The sequence below is a fragment of the Mustelus asterias genome, chromosome 7 (assembly GCF_964213995.1).
Source record: "Mustelus asterias chromosome 7, sMusAst1.hap1.1, whole genome shotgun sequence".
Taxonomy (NCBI): domain Eukaryota; kingdom Metazoa; phylum Chordata; class Chondrichthyes; order Carcharhiniformes; family Triakidae; genus Mustelus; species Mustelus asterias.
Window position 1 is genome coordinate 113,302,878 of NC_135807.1, and position 26,073 is coordinate 113,328,950.

Below are 26,073 nucleotides of genomic sequence, written 5' to 3' on the forward strand. Positions count from 1 at the left end.
TAAATAGCAAAACCTCACTTTTAATTAATTCTGACTTCCAGTTCAAGCAAAGGGCCACAGATATCCCCTGTGGGTGGAGGGGGAATAACAATCCATTTGGCTGATGACTTTGACAGCAAGGAGTAATCTCAGAAGCCAGAATGATAATCTGAATATCCCCTTTATATTTGACAGAGGTCCCCCCCCGATCCAGGATGACCTGTAATAAATATTGAGGGAAAACTAACTGCCCTGCTCCATTGTCCAATCCAGACCAGTACAGTTAAGAGGCTGGTCTCCAAGCACAGTGAAAATTGTGTCAGTGGGGCTAATAGGGGCAGAAGTTGAAAAGCACGAGCAGACGGTGACAATGAAAGCAAAAACAGGAAATTATGGAAACACTGAGCAATCGGACATTTCTCGGCCTTTTGGCTAAGATCAAGTGTAGTATGGATTGGATGCTGCACTTGGTTGAGGTCATTAGGTTACACTGAAGCTTCATATGTTTCATATGAAGCAATTTTTAAAAGCGGCATCTCGGCCTTTTGGCTAAGATGCAAATGAGCTCAAGTCTTGGAGGAGGTGTTGCTTTGCTCCTCCAATCAGCTTGGCTCATGTAGATCAGGCCCAGGACAGGGCAATTTGGTCGCTTGCCCTGTCTTGTCAGCCTGGATCGGAAATGTCTCAACTTGTTGAGACTTTGAATTGGATTTGATTTGATTGAATTGGAAAAGTATTTTTAAAAAAAAATTTCTTGGCCTTTTGGCTAAGATCAAGTGTAGTATGAAGAGGATGCCGCGCTTGGTTGAGGTCATTGGGTTACATTGAAGCTTCATATGTTTCATATGAAGCAATTTTTAAAAGCGGTATCTCGGCCTTTTGGCTAAGATCAAGTGTAGTATGGATCGCCTGCACTTGGTTGAGGTCATTAGGTTATGCTGAGGCTTCATATGTTTCATATGAAGCAATTTTTAAAAGCGGCATCTCGGCCTTTTGGCTAAGATGCAAATGAGCTCAAGTCTTGGAGGAGGATCCTCCCCCTTCTCCAATCAGCTTGACTCATGTAGATCAGGCCCAGGACAGGGTGGTTTTGGTCTCCCGCCCTGTCTTGTCAGCCTGGATCTGAAATGTCTCAACTTGTTGAGACTCTGAATTGGATTTGATTTGATTGAATTGGAAAAGTATATAAAAAAAAAAATCTCGGCCTTTTGGCTAAGATGCAAATGAGCTCAAGTCTTGGAGGAGGTATTGCTTTCCCTCCTCCAATCAGCTTGGCTCATGTAGATCAGGACCAGGACAGGGTAATTTGGTCGCTTGCCCTGTCTTGTCAGCCTGGATCGGGGGTGTCTCAACTTGTTGAGACTCTGAATTTGATTTGATTGAATTGGAAAAGTACAAAAAAAAAATTTCTCGGCCTTTTGGCTAAGATCAAGTGTAGTCTGCTGATGCTGCGCTTGGTAGTGGTCATTGGGTCACATTATAAGCTTCATGTGTTTCATATGAAGCAATTTTTAAAAGCGGCATCTCGGCCTTTTGACTAAGATGCAAATGAGTTCAAGCCCTAGAGGAGGAATTCTCCGCCTCCTCCAATCAGCTTGGCTCATGTAGATCAGGCCCAAGACAGGGTAGAGGATTGCATGCCCTGTCTTGTCAGCCTGGATCGGAAATGTCTCAACTTGTTGAGACTCTGAATTGGACTTGATTTGATTGAATTGGAAAAGTATAAAAAAAAGTTTGCAGAAAGAACAATTTACCATTCTAGATACATATCCAGTTCGAAACTGAAAATACTAAGTCGGGAGGTATATTACTGTCATCAGTAAAGGTGGGTAATAAATATAAGACCATACAAAAATATGGGCAGAGCAGAGAAGATTCAGAAAATCAGTGTAAAGGAAGGAGGGATAAAGTTGGTGACTAACGATTTTTCAGATCTGTGCAGAACTCATTCTTTGACAATTTGCTGACTTTTTCAAATAACCACAATCCACCAATGACAAATCTTCATGTGATTTTTAATAGTTTCAGTTTCAGATGACTTTTTTTCTCTCTCGTGCTTTTAAACCAATGAAAGGATTTTTCAAAAAATGTATAATTGTTGAGGGCATGATCGGGATACAAAATAATAAAGCAAGTGGGTTGATGTTAAAATATCAAAGCACATTTATTTTCTCAGATCAAACCCAATGTCACAATTACTGCTTCAAGGCAACTAGGGAAGTGAATATTGCAGCTGAAGAAAGAATGAGCGGAAAAGACCCGATTATCACACGCGCACTCTTTTAGTTAATATTTCATGTCTGAGGGACTAACCTCATCCTGTATAATTTTTAATAAAACATTATACTGCTCAATCGCTGACCAGCATAGCAACCCCGCATTGCTGCCCCTCCGATCCCCCCACCCCCTGACCGATGGCCTCCCTGACTTCTCCGGGTCAGCCCGGGCCCACCCCTGGCCCGCCTCGATATCCCCAACACCCCTCAGTCTCAATTTCCTAATTTACACCCCCTACACCGCCTCCCCCCCCTCCCTCCCCCGCAGTCCCAACCCCCTCCACCTGCAGTCCCAACCCCACCCCGCAGCCACGACCACTCCAATGGCCAGCCCTGATTGGCCCCTTCCCTCCCTCTGCCTACAATCCCAACTGCACAGAGGGAACGGGACCCCCCATCCCCACCAATCTCCTCCATTAGGCCCTGCCCCCATTAGGCCCTGCCCCCATTAGGCCCTGCCCTCTCTGGCACTGCTAGAGCAGTAAGAAGTTTAACAACACCTGGTGTTGTTAAACTTCTTACTGTGTTTACCCCAGTCCAACGCCGACATCTCCACATCATGACTGCGAGAGCAGCACAGCGGGCTGGGAGAATTCCCTCCCCAATGTTTATTTTTAAACAGTGTCCCTTTGTTCGAGCCTCTCTCACAATTGGAAACATCCTTTCAGCATCTATCCTGTCAAATGCCCTCAGGGACTTGTGTGTTTCAATAAGATCACCGCTCAGTCTTGTAAACCCCAAAGGTAACTGTCCAATCCTTCCTCATGAAATAATCCCCCCATCCCAGGTATCAAATCAAGTGAAGCTTTTTTTGAATTGCTTCTAAATGCATTTATATCCTTTCTTGCAGGGAACCAAAACTGTATACAGTACTCCAGCTCTCACTCATGCCCTTTGTGGTATTGGGCTCATAACCTGAGATTCGAGAGTGAAAATTTCACTGCAAGTTTTAAAAGTGAGTTCAGTAGACAGAGTACTTTATGAGCCAATCCATAAAAGATAGTTTTCGTCAGAAAGCTGGATTCACTAATGTGCTTCAGGAAAGTACTCTACGCGTGACTCCAGTCCCGAACTCAATGTGTGACTTCAGTGCCCTCAGGAAGAGATGGATAATAAACACTGCATTGCCAATGGCCCCCACACTCAGAACAAACAGGAACTTTGAAATGCTGCAAATACTCAGCAGGTCTGGCAGCACCTCTGGAGAGAGAAATACTTAACGACTCAGATTGAGACCCTTCATCAACCTGGAACGTTAACTCCACAGATGCTGCGAGACTTGCTGAACATTTCCAGCATTTTGATTTCCAGTATACAATACTTAATTTTTGTAAACAAAAGCTGGCGTTGTCCTAGGGCTCTTGAAAGTGCAGAAAACAATGAATTACTTTTAAAGTGCAGTCATTCCTGTTTCATAGCCTAGCACTGCAGCCAACTTGCACACAGCACGATCCCACAAATAGCAGTGATGACCAGATAAAATTGGCATTTGATGATGTTCTCACGCGAGATGATGGCATCCGTTTCGATGATCTGGCACGTCTTGCAGAGGTTGCTGTGGCAGGGTTGTGTGGTGTCGTGGTCACTGTTCTCCTGAAGGCTGGGTAGTTTGCTGCGGACAATGGTCTGTTTGAGGTTGTGCGGTTGTTTGAAGGCAAGAAGTGGGGGTGTGGGGAAGGCCTTGGTGAGATGTTCGTCTTCATCAATGACATGTTGAAGGCTCCGGAGAAGATGTCGTAGCTTCTCCACTCCACGGAAATACTGGACGACGAAGGGTACTCTGTCCGCCGTGTCCCGTGTTTGTCTTCTGAGGAGGTCGGTGCGGTTTTTCGCTATGGCGCTTCGGAACTGTCGATCGATGAGTCGAGCGTCATATCCTGTTCTTATGAGGGCATCTTTCAGTGTCTGGAGGTGTCTGTTGTGATCCTCCTCATCGGAGCAGACCCTGTGTATACGGAGGGCTTGTCCGTAGGGGATGGCTTCTTTAACATGTTCAGGGTGGAAGCTGGAAAAGTGGAGCATCGTGAGGTTATCCGTGGGCTTGCGGTACAGTGAAATGCTGAGGTGACCGTCCTTGATGGAGATGCGTGTGTCCAAGAATACAACCGATTCTGGAGAGTAGTCCATGGTTAGTCTGATGGTGGGATGGAACTTGTTGATGTCATCATAATCGTTGTTTCAGTGATTGTTCACCATGAGACCAGAGGAAGAAAATGTCATTGATGTATCTAGTGTATGGTTGAAGGTCCTGTGCGGTGAAGAGGCCTTGTTCGAACCTGTGCATGAAGATGTTGGGATATTGAGGTGCGAATTTGGTCCCCGTGGCTGTTCCGTGTGTCTGGATGAAGAACTGTTTGTTGAAGGTGAAGACATTGTGGTCCAGGATGAAGCGGATGAGTTGTAAAATTGCATCTGGAGACTGGCAATTGTCGGCGTTGAGTACTGAGGCAGTTGCAGCAATGCCATCATCGCGGGGATGCTGGTGTAGAGTGCCGAGACATCCATTGTGACAAGGAATGCTCCTGGTTCAACTGCTCCATGTGTGCTGAGAAGCTACGACATCTTCTCTGGAGCCTTCAACATGTCATTGATGAAGACGAACATCTCGCCAAGGCCATCCCCACACCCCCACTTCTTGCCTTCAAACAACCTCAAACAGACCATTGTCCGCAGCAAGCTACCCAGCCTTCAGGAGAACAGTGACCACGAGACCACACAACCCTGCCACAGCAACCTCTGCAAGACGTGCCAGATCATCGACACGGATGCCATCATCTCATGTGAGAACACCATCCACCAGGTACACGGTACATACTCTTGCAACTTGGCCAATGTTGTTACCTGATACGCTGCAGGCAAGGATGTCCCGAAGCATGGTACATTGGGGAGACCATGCAGATGCTACGACAACGGATGAATGAACACTGCTCAACAATCACCAGGCAAGAGTGTTCTCTTCCTGTTGGAGAACACTTCAGCGGTCATGGGCATTTGGCCTCTGATCTTTGGGTAAGCGTTCTCCAAGGCGGCCTTCACGACACACGACAACGCAGAATCGCTGAGCAGAGACTGATAGCCAAGTTCCGCACACCTGAGGATGGCCTCAACCGGGATCTTGGGTTCATGTCACACTATCGGTAACCCCCACAACTTGCCTGGGCTTCCAAAATCTCACTAACTGTCCTGGCTGGAGACAATACACATCTCTTTAACCTGTGCTTAACCCTCTCTCCACTCACATTGTCTAAACCTTTAAGACTTGATTACCTGTAAAGACTCGCATTCCAACTATTATTTTGTAATTTGAGTTTGTGTCTTTATATGCCCTGTTTGTGAACAGAACTCCCACTTACCTGACGAAGGAGCAGCGCTCTGAAAGCTGGTGTTGTGAGACTTCTTACTGTTGTTACTAGTATCAGGTCATGACATGCCAGCAGGTTTGCAATCACTGAGCCTTTAGTCTTCATAATGTAGAACATCTGTGATTCCCTTGAGGACTGATTGTAATTGAACTCCAGGATAATGGATGCTGTGCATGGAAATAGTGAACCATTGTACGCTGAAGGTTTCACAACTGTAGGTTCCACCTTGGCCTTCCATGTCTGTGGATATATGTCTTTTAGAATTCACAAAGGTAGGATGTTGGCACTTGGCTGTGTGTCAATCTTGGTCAATAATGAATAATTGCCAATTTTCTTAGGGCAGATAATGTGAATCTTGGCCAACACTTTGGATGGTGAGGCGGCATCTACATTATCCATGAGAATGACAGTGTGAAAGATGTGGTCAGCGCTCTACATTTTGTTTTGCACATCATCATCATTTTCTGGTTTATCAATCACCTCAGGTATATGTTTCTGACAGGATACCCAATGGTAATTCTTATTGTTTGAAGGTACCCATTGCGTATGGTCTTGTTTGGATCAGTGCATGGCTCACTGTAGCTGCATCAGCCTTAGCTCTAATGCATTGCCACTGCCAATGGCCCTTTCTGCCACATACCTTGCACAATTGCTGGCAAACTGGGCATTTCCGTGGTGAAGGCCATATCTTCCACATGTCTTGCTAGGTTTAGGTTGATTTGTCAACATTTGGGGTTGTACTTAGGACCTGCATGCTTTGTCAACGTGTGAGGATTGCTTTGTACTTATGTCCATCTTGGCCTTGTCTGGCAGATCTTACTGGAATTCTTCCATGGGAATGAGTGTGATTGCCAACTCAACAATTCTGTCTGCTAACTCTGAATTTAAGAAAGTACAGTGCATCCCCTTTTCTCTGCACCTGCCAATGAAGAGCTCTTTGGATACTGTAGGCTGTTGTTGAAATGACATAAACTCTAATAGATGAATATGGAAGTTTAACCCGATTCTGAACCGGTCTTCCAACGTAGTCCAGGACTCCGTCAGCTCTTCTCTTTTCAATCCTGACATATTCAGCTTCTGTAGGTCTTCATTCCAAATTGTTAGGCAGTTTTTTATGGCTTGCTTGTTTGGTTCAGGAATGTCTGAATCAAGAAACCAGAGCTCCACATGCTGTTTAAACAAATTGAATTTGCATAGTAGGTCATTGCACCCAATTCAAAACAGCAAACATTGTGGTCATTTTATCCCTTTTATCTTTCTCCTCTGATAGTACCTGAGATAAGTGTCGCTTCTGAGCACTCTTCCGTAGCTCCACCCATTGTAATCAGAAACTGCTCTGGTCCAATTTTAACAATGATTTTGTTTGGTTTCTTTTGTTTGACTCTCCCTTGCTTATTATTGACCCAGCCAACTGTGGTTACTTGCCTTTCCTGACTGAGCCATCCCAGTGCTAGTCCATTTGACACACTGTTCACTCACTGAATTGACAGACTGTGCTTGTGTAATCTCACCACCAGGGCTCCATCTGTTTACCAGCTCTTTACCAGAGAACTATCCCAGCGCTGCATCTTCAAAGTTTCTTTGTGCAGTTACTATGCTGCAATTTTAACACACTCTGATGCTGTAGCTCCTTTGCAGTCTGACCAGACATCAATGGTTGTTTCATACCATGTAGCATGATCTAAGATGGTTCGCCATGTCATATCTGTAATGAATCTTGCTGCCAGGCTGAGCATCATGTTGTTTAGAAGGTAACATTGCTACGTATCATGTTGTGGTTTCCTAATGATATAACAGCATCAATCACTCAGAAGAGATTGGGTATTCACAATGTGGGTTCATTTATTAAGGGTAGGTAGATGGGAACAAAGCAATAAATCTTGAAGACACATCAGGGCTGCAGAGAGTGTGTGCTCTGCTGAAAGCAAAAGCATAACCAAAACTGGATGACATGACACACTTCCTTTTTAGTGATGTCATGCTGCAGTCTGTTAAAGGCATATTACAGCATATGTACATTGATTCTTTTCAAACAGTCATCTAATTCGCTTTTGAATGCCTTGTTTGAACCTGCCTCCACCACACACTCAGGTGGTGGATTTCAGACCCTAACCATTCTCTACACTGAATTTTACCTGCCACCTATTTACCCATTTCACCAACTTGGTTACATCCTTTTGAAGTTCTACGCTGTCCTCTTTACAGTTTAAAATGCTTTCAAGTTTTATATTCTCTGCAGATTTAGAAATTATTCCCTGTACACCAAAGTCCAGATCATTAACATAAACCAAGAAAAGCAAGGGTGTCTACACCTACACCTAAGCATCTCCACTACAAACCTTACCCCAGCCAAAAAAAACACTCATTGACCACTACACTCAGCCAATTTTGTATTCGTGTTGCTACTGTCCCTTTTATTCTACAACATATAACTTTTCTCAAAAGTCTGAGTGTGGAAGGGTATCAAATGCCTTTTGGAAGTTCAGGTACACTCTCCACAGCTCCCTCTGCTCTGGGAACTCACTCCACTGCTCCCTCTGTCCTCAGAACTCATTCCACTATTTCCTCTGCTCTGGGAGCTCTCTATGCTGCTCCCCCTGATCTGGGAGCTCTCTATGCTGCTCCCCCTGATCTGGGAGCTCTCTATGCTGCTCCCCCTGATCTGGGAGCTCTCTATGTTGCTCCCCCTGATCTGGGAGTTCTCAATGCTGCTCCCCCTGATCTAGGAGCTCTCTCTGTTGCTTCCCCTGATCTGGGAGCTCTCTATGTTGCTCCCTCTGCTCTGGGAGCTCTCTATGTTGCTCCCTCTGCTCTGGGAGCTCTCTATGTTGCTCCCCTGATCTGGGAGCTCTCCATGTTGCTCCCTCTGCTCTGGGAGCTGTCTATGTTGCTCCCCTGATCTGGGAGCTCTCTATGCTGCTCCCTCTGATCTGGGAGCTCTCTATGTTGCTCCCCCTGATCTGGGAGTTCTCAATGCTGCTCCCCCTGATCTAGGAGCTCTCTCTGTTGCTTCCCCTGATCTGGGAGCTCTCTATGTTGCTCCCTCTGCTCTGGGAGCTCTCTATGTTGCTCCCTCTGCTCTGGGAGCTCTCTATGTTGCTCCCTCTGCTCTGGGAGCTCTCTATGTTGCTCCCCTGATCTGGGAGCTCTCCATGTTGCTCCCTCTGCTCTGGGAGCTGTCTATGTTGCTCCCCTGATCTGGGAGCTCTCTATGCTGCTCCCTCTGCTCTGAGAGTTCTCTATGCGGCCCCCTCCACTCTGGAAACTCTCCCCATAGCTCTGCTCTTTGCAGTCTCACAGCGTCTCACACCATTTCTCTGGCCCACTGCTCTTCTAGATGGTGGTTATTGCCTTTGGGTCCTTCTTTCCTCCACTTTTCAAAACTATTCTAGAACTCAAGCTAGAAATTGAATCCTATTAACTACAAATGACAAAATAAAACCTCCTTACCATCTTTTTCTACCAGGGTGAAGGGCTCAGTGTCCCAGCCATCCTCAATTTGGGCAGGCTGAACATCCAGATGACCATAGATGCATAGTGTCTTCTTTTTTGGGTCATTGCCGAGTGTGGCCAATATGATTGGAGGAAGAGGAATCTTTGTTCCATCAGGCAGCTGAAAATAAGCACATTGTGTGAGATCAAAGTTATGATTTGCGGAAGATTGTAAAACGTGATTGCAGAGAGCACCAATTAGTAATTTCAGATGTTCAATCCCAAAGAACTGATTACACAAATAAAACTATCAAGTTATCGAAAGGTGTAAAGTGGGTTGTCAGCTCCCAGGAAACCATTCTCAAGATTCAACATTCCGAGGAGGAGAAAAGAGAAAAGGAAAGAACATTTGGAAGAGACAAATGTATAAAATTGAAGGGAGTTTCAATGTGATCAATTGGTTCTCACCGTTTGTTGTCCAATATCAGCCAGTTCCACAGATCCACCCAGTCGTTCTATCTCTTTGCCAACAAATTCCACCATCCTTCTGGTTTCGCCCCTCTTCTCTGGCCATGCTGAGACACTCTGAATTGCCACCCAATCTGCCAGACGCTATGGAAACAAGAGACAGGGAACTGAACTTAAAAAGCTGCCTTGACGTCTGGGATTTTCTCTACAGATTAAAGGTGAATTAGCCGTCAAATGGACGGTTATGATGAGGTCTGTTTTCTGCAAACATTCCCCAGTATGAATTCTATCTATACAGCCACACACACACTATATCCATTTTGTAGCTATTTAATTATCCAGGATTTTTTACTTCTTTTCTGGCATACTAATAATCTTAACCGAGTATCACAAGAACACAGGGGACAGGGGCAGGAGGAGATCACGCTCCTTAACTAGTGAAAGACTGCAGTTCCATGGATAACCAGTGAGATTACAGCACAAATGCAGTTTTAAGCATGTTTTAAAATAATATAAAAGGATGATATTGAGAAAACTGAGCAACACAGAAACTAAAAGGGAGTATGAAAGAATTAACATGAATCAAATCAGCACAAGCATACAACACAATCTCCAGACTAAAAGCAGAGGTTCATTTCTAGAGGGACAGTGATGAAAAGTAGAGAAGTGATGTTAAATTTGTATCAAACCTTGATTCAACCACTCCTGGAGTGCAGTGAATAGCTCTGGTCTCCATATTTTCATAGAAACCCTACAGTACAGAAAGAGGCCATTCGGCCCATTGAGTCTGCACTGACCACAATCCCACCCAGGCCCTACCCCCATATCCATCCACTAATCCCTTTAACCTACGCATCTCAGGACACTAAGGGGCAATTTTAGCATGGCCAATCAACCTAACCCGCACATCTTTGGACTGTGGGAGGAAACCGGAGCACCCGGAGGAAACCCATGCAGACACGAGGAGAATGTGCAAACTCCACACAGACAGTGACCCAAGCCGGGAATCGAACCCAGGACCCTGGAGCTGTGAAGCAGCAGTGCTAACCACTGTGCTACCGTGCCGCCCAAAGTTTATTTATTAGTGTCACAAGTAAGGCTTACATTAACACTGCAATGAAGTTATTGTAAAAATCCCCTAGTCGTCACACTACGGTTCGGGTTCACTGAGGGAGAATTTAGCATGGCCAATACACCTAACCAGCACGCCTTTCGGACTGTGGGGGGAAACTGGAGCACCCGGAGGAAACCCATGCAGACATGGGGAGAACATGCAGACTCTGTACAGACAGTGACCCAAGCTGGGAATCGAACCTGGTCCCTGGCTCTGAGGGACAGCAGTGCTAACCACTGCGCCACTCTTTGTTCCCTTTAAAAAAATAGAGACTTTGGAGAAGATGCAGAAAAGGTTGAAATATGGTGATAAAAAGAATTGAGAACTTGTTGGAAAATGTTGAAAATGCTGGGGCTCTTTCCTCTCGAAAAGGGAAGGACGAGGCGTGACCTGATAAAAGCCTGCAAGATTATGACAGGGTTTAATTGCATAGAATTACTGAAAACAATTCCACGCGTGGGAGTGGCCAAAACTAGAGTTCATACATGTGACACAGTCACTAATAAATGTAATAATGAATGTAAGAGATACATATTTTCCTAAACAGTGGACTATCCTAGACGCCAGGGCAACATTTGACTGAGTATGGTAAGAATGAGCCCTATCAAAACTCAAATGAATACGAATTAGGAGAAAAAGTCTGCACTGGTTGCATTCGTACCTGTCATACCTAGATTGTTGGATTCAATCATTTCAGTCCTGGAACATCACTGCAGGAGTTCTTCAGGTTCGTCTTCCAGGCCCAACCATCTTCAGCTTCTTCGGCAATGAACTTCCCTCCCGCATACGGTCGGAATTGGGGATGCTTGCAGATGACTGCACAATGTTCAGCAATATTTATAACTCCTCAGATACTGATGCAGTCCTTGCCCAAATGCAGCAAGACCTGGGCGATATCTAACCCTGCGCTGAAAAGTGGCAAGTAACATTCGTGCCACACAAGTAACCATTTACCAAAAGACTGCCTCTTGACATTCAATGGCATTACCATCACTGAATCCTCCACTATCACCATCCTGGGAGTTAGCATTGTCCAGAAACTGAACTGGAGTAGCCATATACTGTGGCTAGGAGAACAGGTCAGAGGCAAAGAATCCTGTAGAGTGTAACTCACCTACTGACTCCCAAAAGCCTGTCCACCATTCACAAGGCACAAGTCAGGAATGTGATGGAATACTGTCCATTGCCTGGATGGGTGCAGCTCCAACAACACTCAAGTAGCTTGATATCACTCACGACAAAACAGCCCACTTGATTATCCACAAATATTCACTCTCTTCCATCACTGATGCACAGTGACGTCAGTGTGTATCATCTACAAACTGCACTGCAAGAACTCACCAAGAACCTAAGACAGCACTTTCAAAACCCATGACCACTACCACCTAGAAAGACAAGCCGGTAGCTGATGCATGGGAAAACCTGGAAATTCCCCTCCAAGCCACACACTACCCTGACTTGGAAATATATCACTGTTCCTTCATCGTTGCTGGTTAGACCTCACCATTGCATATGCGTAGGACCTTAGTTCCAAAGATTCCTTGTTACCTTGGCTGGTTGCCATGTATTTGCTGTGGGATCTGGATGTAAACTTGTTCTCCCAACTGTAAACTTGGTAATCCTATATCTGCATTTTTAGCAGGCACATAGGTCATTTTCTCTTGTAGTTTTGCAAGTTGCTCTCCAGTTCCTGGGAGAGTAGAATGGGTAAGGTAAATTGGGACACACTGGTCTGCTGAACATCAGTTCTGCTGCTGATGGAATGGTTGTGATTCAAGTTGTTGCTCTCAGATGTAACATTGCAATGTGTAGATCTTGCTTTGACTATCTACATTTGCAAATTAGGGATTTCACTGTGTGAATCATTCATTCAGCTGGGCCATTATATCTAGGGTAATGAGAAGAAGTACCAGGATTGATATTCAACTTCTCGCACATAGACTGAATTGGTTTACCAATTAATTTTGGACGATTATCCATAATGATCTCTCTAGGCACACCAAATAAACTGAAATTAGCAATTAAAGTGTGCACGACAGCTGTGCTTGAGGTATTGAAGAATTATTGAACAGTGGTGTTCAGTGGTGGTCAAACAATGTGGCAGCAAGATTATGTACAGGTATGGCATGATGAACAGCCTTGGATTGTGAAATGTCTCGTGATAAAGATTCAAGTTTACAATTGCGGCATTAGGGACTGCCCAGCGATAAAGGAAGATATTTACAAGTTGAATTCACTGACATCAAACTTGGATATGTTCTCCAAATTGATCAGGTGCATTTTGCACAACACATATACCAGCAACTAAAGAAGAAACTGTAGCTTCTGTATTACAGAAACTGTGGAAAACCATCATGGAAGGAAGACCTGATTTAGAAACATAGAAAAACTACAGCACAAAACAGGCCCTTCGGCCCCACAAGTTGTGCCAAACATATCCCTACCTTTTAGGCCTACCTATTTAATTCAGTGTGTCCACAAACGCACTGGTAAAGTGGTCAATGACGATGAAGTCAGTGCCATGGACATTAAAGAGGCCAGATATGGATTTTAGACCAGGGATGAGTAGGAACTTCATGCAGAATCTGAGGTTCTTTCTGCTGACTTGGCATGTGTCCTTGACATGCCTCCCACTTCCTGATGGCAACTCTAATGTCATTGTTCATACCTGGACAATAGATTGGATGAGAAGACTGGCAATAGAAACAATTTGTGCCCTTGTGTAAGTGATGGAGTTGTTGAAGAATATCAGGTCGCAAGAATTCCAGTAGATGACTTGCTGCCTTTAAAATGATTCCCCAGAAGATGCTTAGTTCATCCTGGTAAGATCAAAATGGTCTCAGGTGCATGCCTTCCAGTCCTCTAATATGGCCTGCACTGCCCCAGGATAGTCTTCCCAAATGCTCTGGCAATGTGGCCTCAGCCCCAAGACAGTCTCTTGTGTTCCACCTCCCTCGAGTACTCTCCCAGTCTTTGCCCTCCCTGCTGGTATTTCCTCCCTTATGCAGCCTTGGCACAGTTTTAGACACAAGCACTGGAGACCTTCCAGTAATGCTGGTAAAGGCATCTATGTGTCTCTGAATAATTTATGAAGTGAAGCTCGCTATGTGCACGTCACTCATATAGTCATCAAACAGACTGTTCTAGTTATCCACTGGCTCTTAAATTGGAAGAAAAATTCCAACGTGTTGGTGTTTAATGAGCATTCATGAGATGCAAATAAATGCAAATATGGTTCCTTGCAGAGATCAATGGGAAACTCACCCTGCCTTTAACCCACCAAAGACAAGAAAATAAAATTCCAAACTAATTTCCGACTGGCCGTAAACTGACTTTCTCCATCATGCCAAATTTAGTATCTCTGCCTGCCACGATTTCCGTCACTGACAGGAGTGGAAAATTCCACCCTAAATCTTGCCCTGCTGCCCCCAGGCACTATGGTACTGATCACATGGTCTTCTCAATTAAAAGTAACTTTGGACTATGAACTAGTGCCAAAGATTTTTTTAAAATCAGATTATTGTGAAGCTGCCTGTTCTACAATCATATGGAAGTAGTGGGCCTAGATTGCCCCACTGAGGTGCCGACACTGAACTAGACTCCTCAAAAAGGACAAGGGTTCCTTTATTAAACTGCACAAACATTAAACACTTTCTCTGGCCAGTTCACTCCCAGCAATCACTCGCAATCAACTGATCAAATGTTCAACTCCAATACTGCAACATTCTTTTTTTCCCAGATCATTAATGCTCGAAATTTGTTTAAAGTGCAGCATAAAATGTGTTTGTAGAAATATTAAAGAATTAGTAACATTTAAAACTTACTTTGACGTACAACTCCTGATTGTCATCGATGTGATGGAAAAGTTTGGGAAGGTACGACATCGCTCTGGTTAGCAGACTGCAGCTGGAGCTCTGAAAGGAGAATGGCACTGAGCCAACTGGATTCAGCATCTTCCTGTTCATAGAGGCTTAACATGAAACTCCACCCACCCAAATCTGCAACCATTGCATGGTCTTGAATTAAGACACGTTGTAATTGAGCTAATTTGCCCCTTGTCACATTTAAAAAAAAACTTCTGGTCAAAAGTTGATAGCAATATAAAACCAAAATTTCTCGGCCATTCACATCCCGCCGCCGCTGACAGCAAGGACGGAGAATTTTGGCGCTCAGCCAAATCTCTGTTCACTGCAGCGAGACTGGAGAATCCCAGCTGTGGGTAAGGTTGGAGAATCTGGCCCCCTTTCTTTTAAAGAATGTGCTCTAGCGCAAAGGCGGTGTTTGTTTTATAACGGTGCCATCGTACGAGGACAACTTGTTGCATTACGGGTTCATTTCTTGTCTCAGTGATGAGATCTTGAGACTTATATATTTAAACGCGAACCATTTATTGTTAATATTTAATTGTTACTGCTGTCATGCATGCTGTTGCTTGCATGCAGGTTGCTTCCAGAATGTTCTCTGAGTCTATTACCATGTGACTCTATATATCATACTATGAGCAGCACAATTCTCCAGTCCCACGTAAACCCTTTCTCTGCTGAGCACATTTAAATTACAATAGCATGCAGGCACATACAAAATCATACAGCATCCCCTTTTATCTCCTAATAAAACTCTCCTCCCTTCCAGTGAAGTATAACTATCTGTAGTACGATCTTTGCTTGCTTTCCCTTCTACCCCACCTTAAATCTCTGACTTCATAAATTCAGACGGTTTTGAGTCTTGACAGTTCACCTACATTTTGGTCGATCAGGTGTGGAGGCATGGTAGTAGCACTCTATATTCAGAAACAGAAAATATTGGAGAAACTCAGCAGGTCTGACAGCATCTGTGGAGAGAGAATACTGCTAATGTTGCGAGTCTGGATGACCCTTTTTCAGAGTTCTATGTTTCTGGTTATCCATTAGATTTGCTTTTATGCTACTTTGAGCTGCATTTCTCTTTATTAACAACTTGTCTGCTTTTTTCAGACACTGTTGTTTTGTTCCTTACATTCTGAAGGGAATGTTCACTCCATTCATTCCTAGAAAGTATTCAAATTTTTGATTTTTTTTTCTGTCACGTCCACCATGTTCTTGCCAATCGTTGGCATTTTACAAATAGAACCTTCATTTCCAATTGTTTCACAATCTCAACCAACATTTGTTTGCTGTTGTACTTTCAAATTGTTTTACAAGCTTATGAATCTTTTTATTCCACTCAATGGTTCTCAGTATGTCTCAGACACAGTAAGAAGTCTCACAACACTAGATTAAAGTCCAACAGGTTTATTTGGTAGCAAGAGCTTTCGGAGTGCTGTTCCTTTATCAGGTGAATGGAGAGGTGGGTTCACAAACAGGGCATATATAGACACAGACTCAAATGCAAGATAATGGTTGGAATGTAAGTCTTTACAGGTAATCAAGTCTTTACACGTACAGACAATGCGAGTGGAGAGAGGGATAATCACAGGTTAATGAGGTGTGAATTGTCCCAAGCCAGGACAGTTCGTAGGATTTTGCAAGCCCAGGCCAAATGGTGGAGGTTATAGGTAGTGTGACATAAACCCAAGATCCCGGTTGAGGCCATCCTCATGTGTGCGGAACTTGGCTATCAGTTTCTGCTCAGTGATTCTGTGTTGCCGTGTGTCTTGGAGGCCGCCTTGGGGAACGCTTACCCGAAGATTGGAGGCCGAATGCCCTTGACTGCTGAAGTGTTCCGCAACAGGAAGGAAACACTCCTGCCTGGTGATTGTCGAGTGGTATCTGTTCATCCATTGTTGTAGCATCTGCATGGTCTCGCCGATGTACCATGTCTTGGGACATCCTTTCCTGCAGCATATCAGGTAGACAACGTTGGCTGTGTCGCATGAGTATGTACCGTACACTTGGTGGATGGTGTCCGTGTTGATGATTCGCATGTCTTACAGAGGTTGCTGTGGTAGGATTGTGTGATGTCGTGGTCACTGTTCTCCTGAAGGCTGGGTAGTCCACATAATATTTAAAGTATCAGTTAAATGCTAGCCCTGCCTCCCCGCCAATTTCTGGCACAGAGCAGACCGCGCCGGAAATCCGGTGCTGGGAGACGTTAGCAGGGCTCGTGGGAACCCTGCGAATCACCTCCCTCCGCGTGATTCTCCCGGTCTGCTGCGCTAGAAAATTAGTACAGCGGAATGGGAGAATCACCCCTCCCAAATCTCACTTGCTCCACTTCAAGCTTTCTTGTAATTCAATAAAGACTTCTTAAGTTGTTTCTGCTGTTTTTCCATTCTGTTGTTTATATCAGTCTTCATTTCTTCATGTTGCTAAAGGGTTATGTATTCTCTTGCATTCAATCTTGAAGGACAATCAACTGTTCTTTCAACTGTTTATTGTCTTGTTGACCATTTGTCAACTCACTCTGGGCTTCAAGTGCATCATTTTGATGCTACTGATATTTCCAATGCAACTTTTCCTGAAGTAAAATTCAACATCCTCTTTAGTACTTCATGTTTGTCCACAGCTACATATTGATTCTTAATGGAGTTTTTCACAGTCACAACTTCTTTGCGTGCCTTTTCTAAGACACTAAGATAGCCAGATCCCTCTGCACCTCAGAGCTCTGCAATCTCTCACCATTTAGATAACAAAGCTTCTTTTTTCGATATGGACAATTTCACATTTGCTCATATTATACTCCATTTGCCAGATTTTCCCACTCACTGAACCAATCTATGTCCCTTCATAGTCTCCTGACGTCCTCGTCACAATTTAGTTTCCTATTCATCATTGTGTTGTCAGCAAATTTAAAAACCACACCTTCAATCCCTTCATCCAAGTTATTATATAAATTGTAAAAAGTTGAGACCCTAGTCAGCACTGAGCCTGTGGCATGTCACTTGTTTAATCTTGCCAATGAGTAAAAGACCCATTTATGTAAATTCAAAATATACTGTTAGCTAGCCTATCTCCAAACTATGCCAATATTTACCCACTCCACCATGAGCTTATATTTTTGATGTGGCACCTTATCAAATACCTTCTGGAAATCTAAGTACAGTACATCTACCAATTTCTCTTTATCCATAGCACATCTGAGTCCTTCAAAGAACTCCAATAAATTGGTTAAAGATGACTTCCCTTTTACAAAACTATGTTGACTCTGTTTAATTGCCTCGGATTTTTCCAAGTGCACATTTAACAACAGCTTCTAACATTTTCCCTTTGACAGATTATAGGCTAACTGGCCCCCTTCATTTCTGAACAAAGGAATTACATTTGCTATCTTCCAATCTAATGGAACCTTCCCCAAATCTAAGGAATGTCGACAAATTAAAACCAATGCATCAACTATCTCATTGGCCGCTTCTTTCAAGACCTTAGGTGAAGTCCATCTGAACCTAACAATTTGCTCAACGCCACTTTCCGGATAATTGGAATTTTCCTGTGTTGCTCCCTCTCTTCCATTCCCTGATTTACAGCCATTTCTGGGATGTTACTTGTGTCCTCTATAGTGAAGACAGATGGAAGATGCCTGTTTAATTCATCTGCCATAGCCCTACTTTCCACAACCAATTCCCCGGTGCACTTTCTATAGGACTAATTTCACTTTGTTAACTCTTTTCTTATTTAAATATCTATACAAACTCTGACTATAGACTTGATGGAATCAACCTGTTGTATCGTGTACAGTTCTTCATCAGATTTTTCTGCTCCTATCTCTCCAGTGGCCTTCTTTATAGGGTTGTGTTGCTTTTTTTTCTTGCAAACACTTGTGTGTAATGATTCTGCTTCTTGTAGTTAATATACAGCCTTCTCCATACTAGATCTTCTTTTCCTTTGAATGATGTCCTCTGCAGTATTAGCATCCTGTCCTCTGTCTATGATTGCTCAACTCCTTCAGCGTGGAATGTCTCTCAGCATCCTGGTCTGCTCTGCCATACACATGCTGTAGCTGATGTTTTATAACTTCTGCATTTCTGCACACATTTATTGATTTCTTGAGCATCAATTTCTTATCTTTCTGTAGACTTTCTCTCACCAGGGCGTACCTAAAACTATTTGATCTTTAATCAGATCCTCTTTTAGCTGTCTGAATTTGCATGATGCTGCAAGTTGTGTTACTGCAATCACACACTGATCAATGATTTCTATTTCACCTTGAGATCTAGTATTGATAACATGGCATTCATAAGTAATATTTACTTGGGGTTCAAAATGTGCGCTCAAGCCATTCAAAATCTGTGCCCTTTTTTTTCTTTGTTTGTCGATTAGATTTAGAGTGGTATATACTTCGTAGCAGTCCCTCCCCAGCAGTGTCAGATTAGAAGTGTGGCTACTTGTAAAGGTTCTGGTTTGTTAATTAAATTGTTTGCCAGCTTGCAGCATTTATCGAAAAGAGGCTTCTCACAAAAAATATGCATTCCTTATCAGTGTTTAGTCTACTATCTGTGAGTAATACAATATTTAATACTTAACTGAAATAACTTTAAAAATGATACAAAAACAATTGGGGTGGCACAGTAGTTAGCACTGCTGCCACATAGTGCCAGGGACCCGGATTCAATTTCGGCCTCGGGTCACTGTCTGTGCGGAGTCTGCACATTCCCCCCATGTCTGCGTGGGTTTCCTCCGGGTGCTCCGGTTTCCTCCCAAGTCCAAAGATGTGTGGGTTAGATTGATTGACCATACTAAATTGACCCTAGTGTCAGGGGGATTTGCAGGGTAAATATGCGGGGGTATAGGAATAGGCCCTGGGTGGGATTGTGGTCAGAGAAAAATCGATGGGCCGAATGGACTCCTTCTGCAATGTAGGGATTCTATGATTCTAATTTGCTAGTTCCATTGGTGTACCCCTACCAGTTTCTTCTCAAAATAAAATTACATTCAAAGTTCATAAAAGTTGCTCTTATGTCTTGAACTGGAAACTCATTTTACGAACCTCAAAGGCTTGTAAAAGTGGAACAATTAGTGCTAACTCCCAATGGTGATTAACTGGATTAGGGGTGCAGCCAACTTTGTGAGTGAGGCAAGCACCTAGAGCAAAACTTCATGGAAACTTGATTTGTGCTGAACATAAATTTGCGCTCATCTCTTTTCTCCCATTTCTCTTGTTGGTGTATAGGTTCCATTCCAATTTGATGCAATCTATATTAAAGCACTTCACTATTATTAATTATGGTGCTGAAATCCATGGCCTTTTGCACTGTTTTTGTCGGTAAACCATGCAATCAAATATAAATTCTAGTTGTCTTTGCACCATCATCCGCATGAGGAAAAGCATAAAAGGGTTATAGATATTTTCTGAGTCTTATGAACAAGATTCAGCAGCTCAGATTGTGCTCAGCCTTTGAGGGAGAATGGTGGGGAGGGTGGCGGGGGAGATGGCCGTTGGAAATGTAAATGGGGAGAGTAAGGGTAAGTACTGTACAGCACCACTAAAGGATGAACATTGATAGAAAAGCTGCCCAGTTCTCATAAATGAGTCAACCTTTAAAACAGATTAAAGTACACTTTAAGAAAGTCAGCACACAATCAATAAACCATTCTAAAGGGTAATTTCGAAAGTTAAACAGTAAGTGCTTCTGGAACCATTAACTTGTCATCCCTCCCTGCACACATAAGCATTGGACTGCAATATCTTTCACCACAATCATTTAAAAATTTGCACAAAGTTACAATTAAATTAACATTCTTACTTAAAATTGCAAGATTCTTTTGTTCTTACCTTCAATCTTCTACAGTTGAGCAGTAAAGTTCTTCATATGGGACTGATTGTCAATGCAATGGTATCAGAGTTGTAATCGGGAGCAAGCAAGATAAGATTATGGAAATAAGGTATATGCAGAAAATAACTTAACAGTCTGCAAAAATCAAAATGGACTTTATAGCCTTTGAACAACGGCTAAAGAGCGCTGAAATTTTAATTGCCATTGTTAAAAAATTAGGTTAATTGCATAGAATTTAAATATATACATATCCTAATTCTCACCTACCAATTTAAAGTGATAGTTAAATTTTCTCTGGATTATACTATTAAATGTTGCAATTTTTTTAGAAACTTGTGTAGGCAGAGGATCAGGAGATAACTAGTAGTTCCAGATTTGCAGTTACTAATTAAGGCAGCACAGTGGCAGTGTTGAGTGGCTCTGAAGCTGAGAAAACTTCTCACCAGTTGATATCAGTTTCGCTCAGATAGCAAACAACACACTTGTGAAAAATCAAGTGTCACATCAATGCTAAACACAAACTGTTATCCCTTGGTCTCTGGTGATCAGTCACTTGAGACATGTCAGAGCCACCTCTGTGACGATTGCAAGATATTAAAGCATAGGAACCAGTTAGTAACTCAAGTGTTTTTTTGCAGCAAGAACAAGAAGAACTTCGGCAGCAGGCTTTCATCAAATGACAGAAACATGTCACAGGGTTTAACAAAGGATCAGGCACATACACGACCATCATGCACAGCATTAGATAAAGAAGAAACAAAGCACTCCTTTGGAGCCAACCGTAGGAGGTGCCAAGTCATCCACAATTCAATAAAAGTCAGAATGGCCTCTTAGTCGTTGAATCCAAATAAAACTATCCAAATCACCTACTGACAACAGGCTTCAGGAGTGGCAGCTTTACTAACCTTATCTATAGTACTGGAGAAGACATTGTAGATACCAGAACAAACTTATATTGGAAAGAATATGAAGCAATCTTCTCACTTTCTGGTGAAACTTGCAAATCTATTTAGTAAAATAGTAGACTTTGGCCAAAGTTGAACAAAAAGAGAAACTGAAAGGGAGTTTGGAGCTGAAAATACATTTCATGCACTGCAAAACACTAAATACCTTCAATTACACCATAGTACCTCATCATTATGAAACATCTATAATGCTTCAAAGAGTAAATTAACTTTAAATGCACAGTGACTACAACATAGCTGGTAATACAGGTAGTAATTATATACAGGGCAGGATGGAATTCATCCTGCCCTGAACTATTTAAACTGCTTCTTTTGTTGGTATTGTTTCAGGAAGAATTCCCTGTTGTGCAAAATAGTTTTTTTGGGCTCTTTAACAGACATCAGAAAATGCAAACTAGAGTTCAGCTTAAACAACTCATGCTAAGCATGGCATTCTTGGCAATTCAGCTTTATATAGAACTGGAATGAGAATTATAGGTTCAAATCACAAAGGTAGATTAACCCCCTCCCACCCCTGCCCTCTAGAACCTTCCATTTTAAGGCATGTAAAAATAGATTAAAACCCACAGGTAATAAAGAATGCACCAATCATAGAACTGGGGCATCAGTAAATTGATGAGTTACAAAGATGCTGTTTAAAACAATCCACTCCCAGCTTTTCTTACATAAAGGAAACAGAAAGGCTGGTGTGGTGATTGTCCCTTTAAGGATCAATCTGCCAAGCAAGGGGGCACATGACCCGGGGAACCATTGGGGAGCAGGATGTGGGATCACTCTGGTAAGCATGGGCCACGTCGTTGTAAGTCTCTGTATAGTTTTAACTTGTAAATAAACAAGTTGTGTTTTCCCTAAACTGGTAAACAAGCATCCTTACATTTGGTCACAAAGATTAAAAAAGACTATCCTCAGAATGTGAGAATCCAGTTTACAATGAAGTTGAGAAATGAGTACTTATCAAGATGCACCTCTTTCAATGGATTTGACTCCTCTGTGGAGGACTGGACAAAATGGGCCTGATTTTACCATCGTGTTGCGCCCATTTTTGGTGTGAGGCAAGTAGCACGACCCGCACCCACCTCCATGCCGGTTCCCCCTTTACCAAGGCCCGAAAATGGCTGCAATCGGGCCCGCACTCAAAACGACGGCCATTTGCATGCATTTAAATTGACTTAATGGGCTGCACACCCAACTTTACCGGCACTTCCCCCTTTCCCATCACATTTGCCTATCCGGAAACAGTGCGAAACATACATGCTCCATATAAGTCCAATTCAGGCACTCCACTTAGTGAGGAGGTAAGTGCTGAGTGTCATAGAACATAGAACATAGAACATTACAGCGCAGAACAGGCCCTTCGGCCCACGATGTTGCACCGACCAGTTAAAAAAAAAACTGTGACCCTCCAACCTAAACCAATTTCTTTTCGTCCATGAACCTATCTACGGATCTCTTAAACGCCCCCAAACTAGGCGCATTTACTACTGATGCTGGCAGGGCATTCCAATCCCTCACCACCCTCTGGGTAAAGAACCTACCCCTGACATCGGTTCTATAACTACCCCCCCTCAATTTAAAGCCATGCCCCCTCGTGCTGGATTTCTCCATCAGAGGAAAAAGGCTATCACTATCCACCCTATCTAAACCTCTAATCATCTTATATGTTTCAATAAGATCCCCTCTTAGCCGCCGCCTTTCCAGCGAAAACAATCCCAAATCCCTCAGCCTCTCCTCATAGGATCTCCCCTCCATACCAGGCAACATCCTGGTAAACCTCCTCTGCACCCTCTCCAAAGCCTCCACATCCTTCCTGTAATGTGGGGACCAGAACTGCACACAGTACTCCAAGTGCGGCCGCACCAGAGTTGTGTACAGTTGCAACATAACGCTACGACTCCTAAATTCAATCCCCCTACCAATAAACGCCAAGACACCATATGCCTTCTTAACAACCTTATCTACTTGATTCCCAACTTTCAGGGATCTATGCACACATACACCTAGATCCCTCTGCTCCTCCACACTATTCAAAGTCCTCCCGTTAGCCCTATACTCAACACATCTGTTATTCCTACCAAAGTGAATTACCTCACACTTCTCCGCATTAAACTCCATCCGCCACCTCTCGGCCCAACTTTGCAACCTGTCTAAGTCTTCCTGCAGACTACGACACCCTTCCTCACTGTCTACCACACCACCGACTTTGGTGTCATCAGCAAATTTGCTAATCCACCCAACTATACCCTCATCCAGATCATTAATAAATATTACAAACAGCAGTGGCCCCAAAACAGATCCCTGAGGTACACCACTTGTAACCGCACTCCATGATGAATATTTACTATCAACCACCACCCTCTGTTTCCTATCCGCTAGCCAATTCCTGATCCAATTTCCTAGATCACCCCCAATCCCATACATCTGCATTTTCTGCAGAAGCCTACCATGGTGAACCTTATCAAACGCCTTACTAAAATCCATATATACCACGTCCACTGCCTTGCCCCCATCCACCTCCTTGGTCACTTTCTCAAAAAACTCAATAAGGTTAGTAAGGCACGACCTACCTGCCACAAAACCATGCTGACTATCACCTATCAATTCATTACTCTCCAAATAACTATAAATCCTATCCCTTATAATTTTTTCCAACATCTTGCCGACAACAGAAGTGAGACTCACCGGTCTATAATTCCCGGGGAAGTCTCTGTTCCCCTTCTTAAACAATGGGACAACATTCGCTAACCTCCAATCTTCTGGTACTATACCAGAGGCCAACGACGACCTGAAGATCAGAGCCAGAGGCTCTGCAATCACTTCTCTTGCCTCCCAGAGAATCCTTGGATAAATCCCATCCGGACCAGGGGATTTATCTATTTTCAGACCCTCCAGAATATCCTGCACATCCTCCTTATCAACTGTAATACTGTCTATTCTACTCCCTTGCAACCCAGTGTCCTCCTCAGCTATATTCATGTCCCCTTGCGTGAACACCGAAGAGAAATATTGGTTCAATGCTTCACCAATCTCCTCCGGTTCCACACATAACTTCCCTCTGCCATCTATAACTGGCCCTAAACTTGCCCTAACCAACCTTCTGTTCTTGACATACCTATAGAACGCCTTAGGATTCTCTTTAACCCTATCCGCCAAAGTCTTCTCATGTCCCCTTTTAGCCCTTCTAAGCTCGCTCTTCAACTCCCTCTTAGCCAATCTAAAGCTTTCTAGTGCACTACCCGAGTGCTCACGTCTCATCCGAACATAAGCCTCCTTTTTCTTTTTAACCAACAAAGAAACTCCACATGTCGGACGTTCCCAGTCCCTGTAATCTCCTAGTCCAACCTATGTTTCCTAATTCTCTCCTAATAGCCTCATAATTACCCTTCCCCCAGCTAAAACCACTGGCCCGAGGTTCATGCCTATCCCTTTCCATCACTAAGGTGAACGTAACCGAATTGTGGTCACTATCACCAAAATGCACACCAACTTCCAAGTCTAGCACCTGGTCTGGCTCATTTCCCAGCACCAGATCCAATATAGCCTCACCTCTAGTTGGCCTGTCTACATACTGAGTCAAAAAACCTTCCTGCACGCTTTGAACAAAAACTGACCCCTCTAACGAGCTAGAGCTATAACAATTCCAGTCAATATTAGTCAAGTTAAAATCCCCCATAACAATTGCCCTATTACTTTCACTCCTAAGCAGGATTGACTCCGCAATCCTTTCCTCAACCTCTCTAGAACTTTTAGGAGGTCTATAAAAGACTCCCAACAGGGTGACCTCTCCTCTCCTATTTCTAATCTCCGCCCATACTACCTCAACAGATAAGTCCTCATCAAACCTCCTCTCTGACACTGTGATACAATCTCTGACCAATAATGCTACCCCTCCCCCTCTTCTACCTCCTTCCCTACTTCGACTAAAACATTTGAACCCCGGGACCTGCAGCATCCATTCCTGCCCCTGCTCTATCCATGTCTCTGAAATAGCCACAACATCGAAGTCCCAGGTACTGATCCACGCTGCAAGTTCACCCACTTTATTGCGAATACTCCTGGCATTGAAGTATACACATTTCAAACCCTGCTCCACCCCACCTCTGCAATGCCGTGCATTGCAGTCCCCATCCATGCATCCCTCACTTTCAGCCCCACTACTCAGGATCCCTCCCCCCCCCCGAATCAGTTTAAACCTCCCTGCATGGCCTTAGCAAATTTACCCCCCAGGATATTGGTCCCCTTCTGATTAAGGTGTAGACCATCCTTCTCATAGAGGTCACACCTTCCCCAGTACGAGCCCCAATTGCTTAAGTACCTGAACCCCTCCCTCCTGCACCATCCCCTCAGCCATGAATTCAAACCTTCCCTCTCCCTATTCCTCTCTAAACTATCCCGTGGTACAGGCAAGAGTCCAGAGATAACCACTCTGTCAGTCTTGGCCTTTAGTTTCCACCCCAACTCCATAAATCCCTGCCTAATATCCCCTTCCCCTATCCTCCCTATGTCGTGTGTCCCCACATGTACAATAACTTGTGGTTTATCTCCCTCCCCCCTAAGAGTCCTGAATACCCTGTCAGACACATCCCGGACCCCAGCCCCTGGTAGGCAACACACCAACCCTGAGTCCCTACCTTTAGTTCCGACCCTCCTATCTGTCCCCTTAATTGTGGAGTCCCCAATCACAAGGCCCAGTCTTTTACAGCCCCTAACCACCTGAGCTTTCTCACTCGGCTCACCCCCAGAGATCTGCTCTCTATGCTCAGTTGATTCCTCCTCAACTGTAGCCTCCAGC

The 26,073-nt window shown here is 43.7% G+C and overlaps 1 protein-coding gene across 2 annotated transcripts in view; it reads right to left on the reverse strand.

The window, feature by feature from the left end:
- Positions 1–21,442, reverse strand: part of LOC144496155 (cytosolic non-specific dipeptidase-like) — a 58,869-nt gene extending 37,427 nt beyond the window's left edge. The window contains exons 1-5 of one of the 2 annotated variants that reach the window (XM_078217134.1): positions 21,225–21,442; positions 20,319–20,361; positions 14,456–14,545; positions 9,518–9,661; positions 9,068–9,230 (exon numbers count right to left, since the gene is read on the reverse strand). In XM_078217134.1, the coding sequence (XP_078073260.1) occupies positions 9,068–9,230; positions 9,518–9,661; positions 14,456–14,515 (367 nt within the window). In that variant the 5' untranslated portion in view covers positions 14,516–14,545; positions 20,319–20,361; positions 21,225–21,442. Of the gene's footprint in view, positions 1–9,067; positions 9,231–9,517; positions 9,662–14,455; positions 14,556–20,318; positions 20,362–21,224 lie in introns of those variants that run through there. The other variant, XM_078217135.1, reaches the window with a different exon arrangement.
- Positions 21,443–26,073: the final 4,631 nt, after the last annotated feature.